The 18,707-nt window shown below is 46.1% G+C and overlaps 1 protein-coding gene across 1 annotated transcript in view; it reads left to right on the top strand.

The window, feature by feature from the left end:
• LOC149436770 (uncharacterized) overlaps positions 1–18,707 on the top strand; it is a 166,420-nt gene that overhangs the window by 7,747 nt on the left and 139,966 nt on the right. The window contains 2 exon segments of the mRNA XM_089661487.1: positions 12,675–12,718; positions 16,576–17,643. Of these exon segments, the coding sequence (XP_089517613.1) occupies positions 12,675–12,718; positions 16,576–17,643 (1,112 nt within the window).

Below are 18,707 nucleotides of genomic sequence, written 5' to 3'. Positions count from 1 at the left end.
TACATGGAGATCATATCCCCCCTTATGTATTATACATGGAGATCATATCCCCCTTATGTATTATACATGGTGATCATATCCCCCTTTATGTATTATACATGGAGATCGTATCCCTCTTATGTATTATACATGGAGATCATATCCCCCCTTATGTATTATACATGGAGATCATATCCCCCCTTATGTATTATACATGGAGATCATATCCCCCCTTATGTATTATACATGGAGATCACATCCCCCCCTTATGTATTATACATGGAGATCATATCCCCCCTATGTATTATACATGGAGATCATATCCCCCTTATGTATTATACATGGAGATCATATCCCCCCTTATGTATCATACATGGTGATCATATCCCCCCTTATGTATTATACATGGAGATCATATCCCCCCTTATGTATTATACATGGAGATCATATCCCTCTTATGTATTATACATGGAGATCATATCCCCCCCTTATGTATTATACATGGAGATCATATCCTCCTTATGTATTATACATGGAGATCATATCCTCCTTATGTATTATACATGGAGATCATATCCCCCTTATGTATTATACATGGAGATCATATCCCCCCTTATGTATCATACATGGTGATCATATCCCCCCTTATGTATTATACATGGAGATCATATCCCCCCTTATGTATTATACATGGAGATCATATCCCCCCCTTATGTATTATACATGCAGATCAAATCTCCCCTTATGTATTATACATGGAGATCATATCCCCCTTATGTATTATACATGGAGATCATATCCCCCCTTATGTATCATACATGGTGATCATATCCCCCCTTATGTATTATACATGGAGATCATATCCCCCCTTATGTATTATACATGGAGATCATATCCCCCCCTTATGTATTATACATGGAGATCAAATCTCCCCTTATGTATTATACATGGAGATCATATCCCCCTTATGTATTATACATGGAGATCATATCCCCCCTTATGTATCATACATAGTGATCATATCCCCCCTTATGTATTATACATGGAGATCATATCCCCCCCCCTTATGTATTATACATGGAGATCCTATCCCCCTTATGTATTATACATGGAGATCATATCCCCCCCTTGTGTATTATACATGGAGATCATATCCCCCCTTATGTATTATACATGGAGATCATATCCCCCTTATGTATTATACATGGAGATCATATCCCCCTTATGTATTATACATGGAGATCATATCCCCCCTTATGTATTATACATGGAGATCATATCCCCCTTATGTATCATACATGGAGATCATATCCCCCCTTATGTATTACACATGGTGATCATATCCCCCCTTATGTATTATACATGGAAATCATATCCCCCCCCCCTTATGTATTATACATGGAGATCATATCCCCCCTTATGTATCATACATGGTGATCATATCCCCCCTTATGTATTATACATGGAGATCATATCCCCCCTTATGTATTATACATGGAGATCATATCCCCCCCTTATGTATTATACATGGAGATCATATCCTCCTTATGTATTATACATGGAGATCATATCCCCCTTATGTATCATACATGGAGATCATATCCCCCCTTATGTATCATACATGGTGATCATATCCCCCCTTATGTATTATACATGGAGATCATATCCCCCCTTATGTATTATACATGGAGATCATATCCCCCCCTTATGTATTATACATGGAGATCAAATCTCCCCTTATGTATTATACATGGAGATCATATCCCCCTTATGTATTATACATGGAGATCATATCCCCCCTTATGTATCATACATAGTGATCATATCCCCCCTTATGTATTATACATGGAGATCATATCCCCCCCCCTTATGTATTATACATGGAGATCCTATCCCCCTTATGTATTATACATGGAGATCATATCCCCCCCTTGTGTATTATACATGGAGATCATATCCCCCCTTATGTATTATACATGGAGATCATATCCCCCTTATGTATTATACATGGAGATCATATCCCCCCTTATGTATTATACATGGAGATCATATCCCCCCTTATGTATTATACATGGAGATCATATCCCCCCTTATGTATCATACATGGAGATCATATCCCCCCTTATGTATTACACATGGTGATCATATCCCCCCTTATGTATTATACATGGAAATCATATCCCCCCCCCCTTATGTATTATACATGGAGATCATATTCCCCCCCCCCTTATGTATTATACATGGAGATCCTACCCCCCTTATGTATTATACATGGAGATCATATCCCCCCTTATGTGTTATACATGGAGATCATATCCCCCTTATGTATTATACATGGTGATCATATCCCCCCTTATGTATTATACATGGAGATCATATCCCCCTTATGTATTATACATTGAGATCATATCCCCCCTTATGTATTATACATGGAGATCATATCCCCCTTATGTATTATACATGGTGATCATATCCCCCCTTATGTATTATACATGGTGATCATATCCCCCCCTTATGTATTATACATGGAGATCATATCCCCCCTTATGTATTATACATGGAGATCATATCCCCCCTTATGTATTATACATGGAGATCATATCCCCCTTATGTATTATACATTGAGATCATATCCCCCCTTATGTATTATACATGGAGATCATATCCCCCTTATGTATTATACATGGAGATCATATCCCCCCTTATGTATTATACATGGAGATCATATCCCCCCTTATGTATTATACATGGAGATCATATCCCCCCTTATGTATTATACATGGAGATCATATCCCCCCCTTATGTATTATACATGGAGATCATATCCCCCTTATGTATTATACATGGAGATCATATCCCGCTTATGTATTATACATGGAGATCATACCCCCCTTATGTATTATACATGGAGATCATATCCCCCCTTATGTATTATTCATGGAGATCATATCCCCCCTTATGTATTATACATGGAGATCATATCCCCTCTTATGTATTATACATGGAGATCATATCCCCCCTTATGTATTATACATGGAGATCATATCCCTCCTTATGTATTATACATGGAGATCATATCCCCCTTATGTATTATACATGGAGATCATATCCCCCCTTATGTATTATACATGGAGATCATATCCCCCCTTATGTATTATACATGGAGATCATATCCCCCCTTATGTATTATACATGGAGATCATATCCCCCCTTATGTATTATACATGGAGATCATATCCCCCCCCCCTTATGTATTATACATGGAGATCTTTTCCCCCCTTATGTATTATACATGGAGATCATATCCCCCTTATGTATTGTACATGGAGATCATATCCCCTCATGTATTATACATGGAGATCATATCTCCCTCATGTATTATACATGGAGATCATATCCCCCCTTATGTATTATACATGGAGATCATATCCCCCCTTATGTATTATACATGGAGATCATATCCCCCTTATGTATTATACATGGAGATCATATCCCCCCTTATGTATTATACATGGAGATCATATCCCCCCTTATGTATTATACATGGAGATCATATCCCCCCTTATGTATTATACATGGAGATCATATCCCCCTTATGTATTATACATGGAGATCATATCCCCCCTTATGTATTATACATGGAGATCATATCCCCCCTTATGTATTATACATGGAGATCATATCCCCCTTATGTATTATACATGGAGATCATATCCCCCCTTATGTATTATACATGGAGATCATATCCCCCCTTATGTATTATACATGGTGATCATATCCCCCCTTATGTATTATACATGGAGATCATATCCCCCCTTATGTATTATACATGGTGATCATATCCCCCTTATGTATTATACATGGAGATCATATCCCCCCTTATGTATTATACATGGTGATCATATCCCCCCCTTACGTATTATACACGGAGATCATATTCCCCCTTATGTATCATACACGGTGATCATATCCCCCCTTATGTATTATACATGGAGATCATATCCCCCCTTATGTATCATACATGGAGATCATATCCCCCCTTATGTATCATACATGGAGATCATATCCCCCCTTATGTATTATACATGGAGATCATATCCCCCCTTATGTATTATACATGGTGATCATATCCCCCCTTATGTATTATACATGGAGATCATATCCCCCTTATGTATTATACATGGTGATCATATCCCCCCTTATGTATTATACATGGAGATCATATCCCCCCTTATGTATTATACATGGAGATCATATCCCCCCTTATGTATTATACATGGAGATCATATCCCCCCTTATGTATTATACATGGAGATCATATCCCCCCTTATGTATCATACATGGTGATCATATCCCCCCTTATGTATTATACATGGAGATCATATCCCCCTTATGTATCATACATGGTGATCATATCCCCCCTTATGTATTATACATGGAGATCATATCCCCCCTTATGTATTATACATGGAGATCATATCCCCCCCTTAATCTCCTCTTCTCAGTAGAGAATACATTCAGTTCCTCTAATCTCTCCTCATAGCTGATCTCCTCCATGCCTCGTATCAGTTTGGTTGCCCTTCTCTGTACTTCCTCCAGTTCCCCAATGTTCTTTTTTGAATTGGAGCCCAAAACTGAACTGCATATTCCAGATGAGGTCTTACTAATGATTTGTACCGGGGGAGGGGGGGTGATATCTCTCTCTCTGGAGTCTATACCTCTCCTAATACAAGAGAGATTTTTGGTCGCTTTAGAACCCGCAGCTTTGCATTGCTGCCATTATTAAGCTTGGGATCTACTAGAACCCCCAGATCCTTCTCCACCAGTGACCCCCCCACATCCTTCACCACTGACCCCTACCTCTCTAGATCCTTCTCCACCATTGTCTCCTAGATCCTTCTCCGAAATTGATCCCCTCAGATCACTTTCCACCATTGTCCCCCCCAGTATTACCCCCCTAGTATGTATGATGCATATTCTTGGCCCCCCCAAGTGCAGAACCTTACATTTATCACCATTAGCCCTCATTGGCCCCATAGTCCCCCAATTACACAGAGCATTGAGGTCGGCTTGTAAGTTGGAGACATCCTGTAAGGACGTTATTCCCCGGCACAGCTTGGTGTCATCTGCAAAGACTGGAATGGGATTTATAATCTCACACCCCATATTGTTTATATATATATTAATAAGTAAGGGTCCCAACACTGAACCTTGGGGTACCCCCACTAATAACACTGAACCCTGGGGTACCCCACTAATAACACTGAACCCTGGGGTACCCCACTAATAACACTGAACCTTGGGGTACCCCACTAATCACACTGAACATTGGGGTACCCCACTAATCACACTGACCCTTGGGGTACCCCACTAATAACACTGAACTTTGGGGTACCCCACTAATAACACTAATCCCTGGGATACCCCACTAATAACACTGAACCTTGGGGTACCCCACTAATAACACTCATCCCTGGGGTACCCCACTATTCACACTGACCCTTGGGGTACCCCACTAATAACACTGAACTTTGGGGTACCCCACTAATAACACTGAACCTTGGGGTACCCCACTAATAACACTGAACCTTGGGGTACCCCACTAATTACACTGATCCCTGGGGTACCCCACTAATAACACTGATCCCTGGGGTACCCCACTAATAACACTGATCCCTGGTGTACCCCACTAATAACAGTGAACCCTGGGATATCCCACTAATAACACTGAATCCTGGGGTACCCCACTAATAACACTGAACCCTGGGGTACCCCACTAATAGCACTGAACACTGGGGAACCCCACTAACACTGACCCTTGGGGTACCCCACTAATAATACTGACCCTTGGGGTACCCCACTGACACCCCCAGACCATTCAGAGTATGAAAAATGAACCGCTACTCTCTGAATACGATCTTTTAGCCAGTTTTCTATCCATTTACATTCAGATTTTTCCAGCCTATAGACTTTACCTTACACATTAGCCGTGTGTGGGGAACTGTGTCCAAGTATACCACATCCACCGCCACCCCTCTGTCCAAGTATACCACGTCCACCGCCACCCCTCTGTCCAAGTATACCACGTCCACCGCCACCCCTCTGTCCCAAGTATACCACGTCCATCGCCACCCCTCTGTCCAAGTGTACCACGTCCACCACCACCCCTCTGTCCAAGTGTACCACGTCCACCACCACCCCTCTGTCCAAGTATACCACATTCACAGCCAACCCTCTGTCCAAGTATACCACATTCACAGCCACCCCTCTGTCCAAGTATACCACGTCCGCCGCCACCCCTCTGTCCAAGTATACCATTTCCACTGCCACCGTTTTGTCCAAATATACCACAACCAGAGCCACCCCTCTGTCCAAGTATACCACGTCCACCGCCACCCCTCTGTCCAAGTATACCACATCCACCACCACCCCTCTGTCCAAGTGTACCACATCCACCGCCTCCCCTCTGTCCAAGTGTACCACATCCACCACCACCCCTCTGTCCAAGTGTACCATGTCCACCACCACCCATCTGTCCAAGTATACCACGTTCACAGCCACCCCTCTGTCCAAGTATACCACGTTCACAGCCACCCTCTGTCCAAGTATACCACGTCCAATACCACCCATCTTTCCAAGTATACCACGTCCCCAGGCTACCCTCATTCCAAGTATACCACATCCACCAGCACCCCTCTGTCCAAGTATACCACATCCACCACCACCCCTCTGTCCAAGTGTACCACATCCACCGCCTCCCCTCTGTCCAAGTGTACCACATCCACCACCACCCCTCTGTCCAAGTGTACCATGTCCACCACCACCCATCTGTCCAAGTATACCACGTTCACAGCCACCCCTCTGTCCAAGTATACCACGTTCACAGCCACCCTCTGTCCAAGTATACCACGTCCAATACCACCCATCTTTCCAAGTATACCACGTCCCCAGGCTACCCTCATTCCAAGTATACCACGTCCACCACTACCCCTCTGTCCAAGTATACCACGTCCACCACTACCCCTCTGTCCAAGTATACCACATCCACCGCCACCCCTTTGTCCAAGTATACCACGTCCACCGCCACCCCTCTGTCCAAGGATTTGCTCACTTCCAATCTAACCTGTTTCATGATGGTTTAATCCCAACTCACCTCTACATGTTGTCTTCAATAAACATTTAAGATTCCACTGATTACAGAATACTAATACTGTGAGTCCTGACCCTTATACTATATAACTTGTACATTACATACTCCTGATCCCTGCACTATATACTCTATGTTGTACATTACATACTCCTGACCCCTGCACTATATACTCTATGTTGTACATTACATACTCCTGACCCCTGCACTATATACTCCATGTTGTACATTATATACTCCTGACCCCTGCACTATATACTCTATGTTGTACATTACATACTCCTGACCCCTGCACTATATACTCTATGTTGTACATTACATACTCCTGAACCCTGCACTATATACTCTATGTTGTACATTACATACTCCTGACCCCTGCACTATATACTCTATGTTGTACATTACATACTCCTGACCCCTGCACTATATACTCTATGTTGTACATTACATACTCCTGACCCCTGCACTATATACTCTATGTTATACATTACATCCTCCTGAGCCCTGCACTATATACTGTATGTTGTACATTACATACTCCTGACCCCTGCACTATATACTCTATGTTGTACATTCCATACTTCGGACCACTGCACTATATACTCTGTTGTACATTACATACTCCTGACCCCTGCACTATATACTCTGTTGTACATGACATACTATTGACCCCTGCACTATATACTCTGTTGTACATGACATACTATTGACCCCTGCACTATATAATCTTTGTTGTATATGACATACTCCTGACCCTGCACTATATACTTTGGTGTGCATTACATACTCCTGACCCCTGCACTTTATACTTTATGTTGTACATTACATACTCCTGACCCCTGCACTATATACTCTATGTTGTACATTACATACTCCTGACCCCTGCACTATATACTTAATGTTGTACATTACATACTCCTGACCCCTGCACTATATACTTAATGTTGTACATTGCATACTCCTGGCCCCTGCACTATATATTCTATGTTGTACATTACATACCCCTGACCCCTGCACTATATAATCTATGTTGTACATTACATACTCCTGACATCCTGCACTATATATTCTGTTGTTCATTACATACTCCTGACCCCTGCACTTTATACTCTGTTGTACATTATATCCTTCAGACCCCTGCACTATATACTCTATATTGTACATTACATACTCCTGCACTATATACTCTGTTGAACATTACGTATTCCTGATCCCTGCACTTTATACTCTGTTGTACATTACATACTCCTGACCCCTGCACTATATACTCTATGTTGTACATTACATACTCCTGACCACTGCACTATATACTCTATGTTGTACATTCTATACTCCGGACCCCTGCACTATATACTCTGTTGTACATTACATACTCCTGACCTCCTGCACTTTATATTCTGTTGTTCATTACATACTCCTGACCCCTGCACTATATACTTTGTTGTACATTACATCCCCCTGACCCCTGCACTATATACTCTATGTTGTACATTACATACTCCTGATCTCTTGCACATTATATTCTCTTGTTCATTACATACTCCTGACCCCTGCACTATATACTCTATGTTGTACATTACATACTCCTGACCCCTGCACTATATACTCTGTTGTACATTACATACTCCTGACCCCTGCACTATATACTCTGTTGTACATTACATACTCCTGACCCCTGCACTATATACTCTGTTGTACATTACATACTCCTGACCTCTGCACTATATACTCTATGTTGTACATTACATACTCCTGACCCCCGCACTATATGCTCTATGTTGTACATTACATACTCCTGACCCCTGAACTATATACTCTGTTGTACAATACATATTCCTGACCTCTGCACTATATACTCTGGGTTGTACATTACATACTCCTGACCCCTGCACTATGTACTCTCTGTTGTACATTACATACTCCTATCCTTTGCACTATATACTGTATATTGTACATTACATACTCCTGACCCCTGCACTTTATATTCTGTTGTTCATTACATACTCCTGACCCCTGCACTATATACTCTATGTTGTACATTACATACTCCTGACCTCTGCACTATATACTCTATGTTGTACATTACATACTCCTGACCCCTGCACTATATACTCTGTTGTATATTACATACTCCTGACCCCTGCACTATATACTCTATGTTGTACATTACATACACCTGACCCCTGCACTATATACTCTATGTTGTACATTACATACTCCTGACCCCTGCACTATATACTCCATGTTGTACATTACATACTCCTGACCCTTGCACTATATACTCTATGTTGTACATTACATACTCCTGACCCCTGCACTATATACTCTGTTGTACATTACATACTCCTGACCCCCTGCACTTTATTTTCTGCTGTTCATTACATACTCCTGAACCCTGCACTATATACTATGTTGTACATTACATACTCCTGACCTCCTGCACCTTATATTCTGTTGTTCATTACATACTCCTGATCCCTGCACTATATACTCTATGTTGTACATTACATACTCCTGACCCCTGCACTATATACTCTGTTGTACATTACATACTCCTGACCCCCTGCACTTTTTTTTCTGTTGTACATTACATACTCCTGACCTCCTGCACATTATATTCTGTTGTTCATTACATACTCCTGACCCCTGCGCTATATTCTCTATGTTGTACATTACATATTCCTGACCCCTGCACTATATACTCTGTTGTACATTACATACTCCTGACCCCTGCACTATATACTCTATGTTGTACATTACATACTCTTGACCCCTGCACTATATACTGTGTGTTGTACATTACATACTCCTGACCCCTGCACTATATACTCCATGTTGTACATTACATACTCCTGACCCCTGCACTATATACTTTATGTTGTACATTACATACTCCTGACCCCTGCACTATATACTCTATGTTGTACATTACATACTCCTGACCCCTGCACTATATACTCTATGTTGTACATTACATACTCCTGACCCCTGCACTATATACTCTATGTTGTACATTACATACTCCTGACCCCTGCACTATATACTCTATGTTGTACATTACATACTCCTGACTTCTTCTCTCCCCCCTCCCCCACTGCTATATATACACATAATATTGATTCTCTTTTTGTAATGGACCACCCGGCGGTACCACTAGCACTCCACTAAATAGGCGTTCCCAGAGCACGGAGTCTAAGTTCCAGGGTGCTTGTTCACCAGGGCCCCTGATGGTGGGGATGGACTTGGAGCTCCCCGAGACCAGGTCGTGGCTACTGTGTAAACCCATCAGTAGTAGTGGTATATGCCGAGGGCTCCCACGGGGAAGATCCTGATATGAGGTCAGAAGACCCCACTGGGAGGGATGGATGGATGGCTGAGCAGGTGCAAAGTCAGACAAGCGGGGTTGGTAACAGGGAGGACGGTATGGTACAAGGCAGCGGGCAGAGAATAGTCGGGTCACACGCCAGGTCAGTAACAGCAGGTCAGATCCAATAGGGGGCATTCAAGAGAGAGGTCAGGCAAAGCAAGGGTCAGGGCAGGAGAATACAACAAGGTCAGAGCACAATCCGGGTCAGCAACTTACAATTCACAGGTTCGCAGATACAGGATACAGGGAAGACCAGAAGGAACTGAATGACAGCTCAGGGCCATTTAAATATCCCGCCCTGCACTGCCATTGGTGCCCAGCGGGTGGCCGCGGCTTCTACTGCGCATGCGCAAACTCGAACGCCGCGGCCGGCCCGGACCTAGTGCCCGAGTCCCTGAACAGGGCGGCGCACTGCGCCTGCACCGGGACCATCGCGGCAGGGATCGAGGAGATCCCTGACATTGCCCTCCCCTACGGGCAACCTCCGGATGCCCACCCGATCTCTCCACCACGGGTGATCGCGAAAAAACCTCTGGACAAGTCTGGGTGCATGGACATTATGGGCTGGTTCCCAAGAATTGTCCTCAGGGCCGTAGCCCTTCCATTTGATTAGGAATTGGGTCTGGCCCCCCCTCCTTCGGCACTTCAGGATTGTTTCTACCTCAAATTCTTCTTCTCCTTCGACCGTTATGGCCTCCGGAGGTCTAGATTCTCGGTCAGGGAAGGCATCTGGGATCACTGGCTTCAGCAGGGACACATGGAAGACTGGGTGGATCTTGAGTGTGTCAGGGAGGACAAGTTCGTAAGCCACCTCGTTGACCATCCGCTTAACGCAAAAGGGTCCTATAAATTTAGGTCCCAATTTCTTTGAGGGGCAAAGCATCTTTAAGTTGGATGTAGACAACCAAACCTTCTCTCCGGGTCGCAACACCAGATCTCCCCTTCGTTTCTTGTTAAATGCCTTCTTGTAGTCTTCTTGGGCCCGAATGATGGCTTCCTGTAGCTTCTTGTTGTTCGAGGAGAAGAATGTCAATGTATCCTGCGTTGCTGGAACTGGGCATTCAGGGACCAAGTCCGGGAGGAAGATAGGGTGAAACCCATAATTGGAAAAGAACGGGGACTGCCCCGTTGCCGAATGGCACGCGTTGTTGTACGCGAATTCCACCAAGGGTAGAAGTGGTATCCAGTCATCCTGGGCAAAAGATGTATAGCAGCGCAGGTATTGCTCCAGAGTCTGGTTGGTTCTTTCGGTCTGTCCATTGGACTGAAGGTGGAATGCAGAAGAGAGGGACAGTTGGATGTCCAGGGCTTTACACAGAGCCCTCCAAAATCTTGAGGTAAACTGAACCCCTCGGTCTGAGACAATGTCTTTAGGGACCCCGTACAGTCTTACAATTTCTTGAATGAATACTCGCGCAGTTTCGGCTGCCGATGGAGTCTTCCTTAATGGTATGAAGTGGGCCATCTTAGATAAACGGTCCACGACCACAAGGATTGCTGTGTGGTCTAGTGATGGTGGGAGCTCAACAATAAAATCCATCGAAATCTTCTGCCAAGGCCGTTCAGGAATCGGTAAAGGCCGCAGAAGACCCCAAGCCTTGTTCCTTGAAGGTTTGTTCCTCTGGCAGGTGATGCAGGATTTTACATAGTGTTTGCAATCTTTAGCCATATCAGGCCACCAGAAGGAGCGTCGGAGGAGCTCTAGGGTCTTGGCCTAGCCAAAGTGCCCTGCCATCGGGTGGTCATGGCAATGTCCCAAGACCAGGGTTCGGGTTTCCTCTGGCACCATAATCCGATCCCCCTTCCATAGGAGTCCCCCCTTGTTCTGGAGGGGCACCCCGGCTGGGATGGGTATGGCCGTGGATGCCTCCATTATCTTGGACCGAAGGTCCGTCTGGAGCGCCAAGAAGTTTCCTGAGGACAGGATAGTGTCGGGCACTGGGATCTCCTTGGCGTCCTCGTACATGCGTGACAACGCATCTGGCTTCGTATCCTTTGATCCAGGCCTGTACGTAATGTGGAAATTAAATCTTGAGAAGAACAATGCCCATCTCGCCTGTCGTGGGCGTAAGCGTTTGGCGGTCCTCAGGTACTCCAGATTCTTGTGATCTGTAAATATCAAGATGGGGTGTGAGGCACCTTCCAGCAGGTACCTCCATTCCTCTAACGCTGTCTTAATAGCCAGAAGTTCACGATCGCCGATATCGTAGTTCCTTTCCGCCGGGGTGAGTTTCCGTGAGAAGAATGCCACAGGATGGAGCAATTCCCTGGTGCCCTTTCGCTGGGATAGGATGGAACCTACTGCATTCTCCAATGCATCTACCTCCAAGATGTAGGGTAAGGCGGCATCTGGGTGACCCAGGATGGGTGCCGAGGTGAATAGCTTCTTCAAAGCTTCAAAAGCTTCCTGCGCCTCTGGCATCCACCTGAACCGAGTTCCAAGCTTGGTTAGCTGAGTAATGGGGGAGACCAGACCCGAGAAGTTCTTGATGAACTTGCGGTAAAAGTTTGCGAACCCAACAAACCGTTGGACGCCTTTCCTGTCTGTGGGTTCAGGCCAATCCAGTATTGCAGAGACTTTCTGAGGGTCCATCGCGACCCCCGCAGTGGAGATAATCAGACCCAGAAAAATAATGCTGGATTGTTCAAAGCAACATTTGTCAGCCTTGGCGTATAAGCCGTGCTGCCGCAACCGCCCCAATACCCTTGCTACATGAACTCTGTGCTCCCCCAGAGAAGGTGAAAAAATCTAAATATCGTCTAAGTAGACGATAACAAAGACATCCAGGAAGTCCCTAAAAATGTAATTCACAAAGTGTTGGAAAGTGGCCGGTGCATTGCGCAGACCGAACGGCATGACCAGATATTCGAAGTGGCCAAAGCGGGTGCGGAATGCCATTTTCCACTCATCCCCCTCCCTTATGCGAACCAAGTTGTATGCTCCCCTTAAATCCAGTTTTGTGAACACCACTGCAGCCTTTAAACTCTGAAATAACTCTGGTACCAATGGCAGGGGGTAACGATTTTTGATTGTGACTCTATTCAACTCCCGGTAATCAATACACGGTCTCAAGGTCTTGTCCTTTTTTTTCTACAAAGAAAATCCCTGCCCCTGCCAGAGAGGTAGAGGGGCGGATGAATCCCTTCTGGAGGCTGTCCTCAATGTATTCCCTCAGGGCCCCCAATTCGAGCTCCGAAAGGGGGAAGATCCGCCCAAAAGGGATCTCTGAGCCAGGTAACAGGTCAACGGGACAGTCATACGGGCGGTGGGGGGGTAGAGTATCTGCTCCCCGTTTACTGAATACATCAAGGAATTCATGATAGGCTGCAGGAATGACCTGCCTTAAGTCGGCATCCCCTTCCGAGCACACGAGGACCTGGGGGACCCCCGGGCCCGAAGTGCGGCAGTGTTCCCGACAGTATGGGGAAGGGAACGAGACTACCCTGGTCTCCCAGTCAATCTGGGGGTTATGAGCCCGTAACCACGGGAGCCCCAAAATAACTGGGAAAAGGGGTGATGCGATAGCATCCAGGTGGAGGAGTTCCTGGTGTTGGCTGGCAATGGTGGTGGCAATGGAAGGGGTCTCCTGGTTAACCACCCCTGATCTTATCCGGGATCCATCGGCCAGAAATATGTTGAACCCCTTTTCTTTTGGTTGGAGGGGAATACCCTGCTGGTGAGCAAAATTAATATCTACAAAACAGCTGCATGCCCCCGAGTCAATTATGGCCGTCACTTCCACGGTCCTCTCTGGAAGCTGAAAGGAGAGGGGAACAACTAAGTATTGGGAATAATGAACATCGCCAACAGATAAGGAAGAAGAGGTGCACTTACTCAGTTTCTGCGGGCAGGATCGTACTATGTGACCAGCTTCACCACAGTAGAGGCATAGGTTCTGGGAGCGTCTGCGCTGGCGTTCCTCTGGAGATAGCTTAGGTCGCGCCAGGCCTAGCTGCATGGGTTCAGGAGTATCCTCCGGCGGTGGGTTCTGGAAATGTGGCCTAGTGGATTGGCTGGGACCCTGGAAAGACCCCCAGGTACTTCCACGACCTTGACCGGACCTCTCAAACCTGCGTTCCCGCAGTCTACGGTCAATCTTGATGGTTAGTGCAATTAAGTCTTCTAGCGCCTCAGGCATTTCTACCCGGGCGAGCTCGTCTTTCAGGGCCTCTGACAGGCCCATACGGAACTGGTGCACAAGGGCAAACTCGTTCCAGCGTGTGTCCCCCATCCAACTCCTAAAATCAGAGGCGTACTCCTCCGCCGCCCGTCGGCCCTGCCGGAGCGCGTACAAGGTTGCTTCGGCCGAAGCTGCCCGCTGTGGGTCATCATATAAGATGGCCATTGCGTCAAAAAAAACGTTAACTGAGCCTAGGTGGGGGTCGTTGTTCCCTCTCAGTCGGTGGGCCCAGTCTTGGGGTTCACCCTGCAGGAGGGAGATGACAAACCCCACCTTTACTGATTCCGTCAAAAAGGTACGAGGTTGTAACTCGAAATAGAGAAGGCAGGACTCACGGAACGACCTGAAGCATGTGCGGTCCCCGTGAAAACGCTCCTGTAGAGGTACTCGGGGTTCGGCCATAGGAAGTGGTGCGGGGGCCCCTGAAGCGGGCTCAGGGGCCGCTACGGGCGGAGGTGCAGGGACCGGGGCCTGTGGTGCAGGGACAGATATAGTGCAGGCCTGGAACCGATTTTCAATCTGTAAACACCTGTCCTGTAATACGTTTACAGCTTGTGTCAGGGTAGCCAGGTGCCTACAAACTTCCTCCAGCGGGGAGGGTTCTCCTCGAGGCTCCGTCATGACCTTCTGGTACTGTAAGGGACCACCCGGAGGTACCACTAGCACTCCACTAAATAGGCGTTCCCAGAGCACGGAGTCTAAGTCCCAGGGTGGTTGTTCACCAGGGCCCCTGATGGTGGGGATGGACTTGGAGCTCCCCGAGAAAAGGTCGTGGCTACTGGGTAAACCCATCAGTGGTAGTGGTATACGCCGAGGGCTCCCACGGGGAAGAGCCTGATATGAGGAGGTCAGAAGACCCCACTGGAAGGGATGGATGGCTGAGCAGGTGCGAAGTCAGACAAGCCGGGTCGGTAACAGGGAGGATGGTACGGTACAAGGCAGCGGGCAGAGAATAGTCGGGTCACACGCCATGTCAGTAACAGCAGGTCAGATCCAATAGGGGGAATTCAAGAGAGAGGTCAGGCAAAGCAAGGGTCTGGGCAGGAGAATACAATCCGGGTCAGCAACTTACAATTCACAGGTTCGCAGATACAGGATACAGGGAAGACCAGAAGGCACTGAATGACAGCTCAGGGCCATTTAAATATCCCACCCTGCGCTGCCATTGGTGCCCAGCGGGCGGCCGCGGCTTCTACTGCGCATGCGCAAACTCGAACGCCGCGGCCGGCCCAGACCTAGTGCCCGAGTCCCTGCACAGGGCGGCACACTGTGCCTGCGCCGGGACCATCGCGGCGGGGATCGAGGAGATCCCTGACACTTTTGTTCCCCCCATTTCCTCCCAGCTGGACATTTTATATCGGATGATGTGATTGGAGCACAGACTTGTACATGGTGATAATAACGTGATAACATCCTCCAACTTTGGACCCTTAAACAGAAAGTGATAATGAGGGAGGAGTCAATACCCCAATGATGGTGGTCTTCAGGATCAGTCCAGTCTTCATCTTGGTTGTTCTCCCCCCCATCCTCACTCTCTGACCTCTGGTGGGGCTCAGCCCCGCTGTTCTTCATGACTAAATCATGGACTAAATAAGGAAATGCAGTACTTCTTGTGTTGGGAAGATGGTGATGAGTGATAGAGGGGGTGGGGACCCTCGTCCTATAATCCCCTCATCACTGTCCCTCCTATAAAAGACAGTTCTGGTTGTTTCCTCACTCTCTGACTAAGGTCCATGAATAAAGAAATGACCTGGTAGGAGATCAGAGGAGCCATTTCCTAGTTCCCTTGAGGGTGGAATTGTAAGCTCCTCAGAGACCAAGCTGCCTGATGTGGGCGGAGTCCTGGTTTGGGGGAACCAATCAGCTCCTGTCTAGTAATCCTCTTTGTCTTTGTATTTTAGTCCATGGTCAGGAGATGAGGAAAACCTCCGAGGATTGTCTCACTTTGTCTCCAGACTGGAAAGTAGAAGATGAGGACATCACACAGTATAGTCCAGGAGAAAACCCGGCTCCCTCCAATGTCCATCCGGCACCACCCAGTGTAGATGGACCATCGGATTCGTCGTATCCGGAGGAACCTCAGACTGTGCGGGACCCGGCCGGCCTTCCAACAGGGAAGAGGTTCTCCTGTACTGAGTGTGGGAAGGGTTTCCGATATAAATCCAATCTTAATGAGCATATAAGATCTCACACGGGAGAGAAGCCGTATTCCTGTCCTGAGTGCGGGAAATGTTTTTCACGGAATTCAATTCTTTACTTACATCAGAAATCTCACATGGGGGAGAAGCCGTATTCCTGTCCTGAGTGCGGGAAATGTTTTTCACGGAAGTATCTTCTTTACTTACATCAGAGATCTCACACGGGAGAGAAGCCGTATTCCTGTCCTGAGTGTGGGAAATGTTTTTTACAGAAGACCAGTCTTTACATACATCAGAGATCTCACACAGGGGAGAAGCCGTATTCCTGTCCTAAGTGCGGGAAATGTTTTTCAAGGAAGTCCTATCTTTACATACATCAGAGATCTCACACGGGAGAGAAGCTGTATTCCTGTCCTGAGTGCGGGAAAAGTTTTTCACAGAAGGCAAATCTTTACACACATAAGAGATCTCACACGGGAGAGAAGCCGTATTCCTGTCCTGAGTGTGGGAAATGTTTTTCACAGAAGTCCCGTCTTTACACACATCAGAGATCTCATACAGGTGAGAAGCCATATTCCTGTCCTGAGTGTGGGAAATGTTTTTTAGAGAAGCGCAGTCTTTACAGACATCAGAGATCTCACACTGGGGAGAAGCCATATTCCTGTCCTGAGTGTGGAAAATGTTTTTCAGATAAGTCCAGTGTTTACAGACATCAGAGATCTCACAAGGGAAAGATGCCGTATTATTGTCCTGAGTGCGGGAAATGTTTTTCAGACAAGTCCAGTCTTAATAAACATCAAAGCTCTCACATGGGAGAGAAGCCATATTCCTGTCCTGAGTGAGGGAAATGTTCCTCACTGAAGTCCTGTCTTCCTGTACATCAGGGGTCTCACACAACCCTGGAGGTGTATTAGTGCCTTGAGTGTGGGAAATGTCTTCTAGATGAATGTTGCTGGACATCCCAGCTCTCATGTGGGGAAGAAGCACACCCTGATATACACCTCAGATATACTCCATGGCTGATCTTCATCATGGAAGAAACAGTTCATAAGGAGATCAGAGGCCACCAAAGACACGGATGAAGTGTGGGACGGGGTTGGCTATTGATAGCAGCTCAGTGGTTAGCCCTTCTGCCTGGCAGTACTTGGGTCATTAGTTTGAATCCCAACCATGGCACCACCTGCCTGGAGTTTGCATGTTCTCCCTGTGCCTGTGTGGGTCTCCTCCAGGTACTCTGGTTTCTTCCCACATGCCAAAGACATGCTGATAGGTTTATTGGCTCCTGTCTATATTGTCCCCTAGTATGTGTATGTATGAATGTGAGTTAGGGACCTTAGATTGTATGCTCCTCGGGGGCGGGGACTGATGGGAATGAACAATTTGTGTAAATGGACAGTGCTATAGAAGTACCTGTAATAAATATGGAGTCATCACCTCTCATTGGCTGAGTATATTTATGATGGAAGCTTTCACAAACATTTAGAGGTTTAGTAAAAAAATAAAAAAAAAAAGTTAGAAGGAATGTGAGTGACATTCGCCCGGCCATGACGAATATTGGGCATACTTTATTTCATACTCTGATTCCTTTGGCTCCATCTAGTGGCCATAATGTGATATTGTGCTGCTGTTATTGATTGCCATATATCAGGAAAAATCCCCCATTATGTCTAATGGATGGAGGGCAATGTTATTACCAGGCTGCAGCTAGGGGGAGCTCTAATGTCACCCCAGCAGAGGGATCCCATCTAGCCCACATTAACCCTCTCACTGCCAGAGCTGTTTCTGCATGATTTTGCACACATGGGAAAATGCAGATTTTGGTCCTGAAGATGAGATAAACCCCCAAACATCTATTCTGTGACATCAGAGGCCCTGGAGAATAAAATGGTGGTGAT

The sequence above is a fragment of the Staurois parvus genome, unplaced genomic scaffold, assembly GCF_062004578.1.
Source record: "Staurois parvus isolate SC_StPar_1 unplaced genomic scaffold, SC_StPar_1.0 ptg001345l, whole genome shotgun sequence".
NCBI lineage: Eukaryota > Metazoa > Chordata > Amphibia > Anura > Ranidae > Staurois > Staurois parvus.
This window is presented reverse-complemented; position numbering and strand designations above follow the sequence as displayed.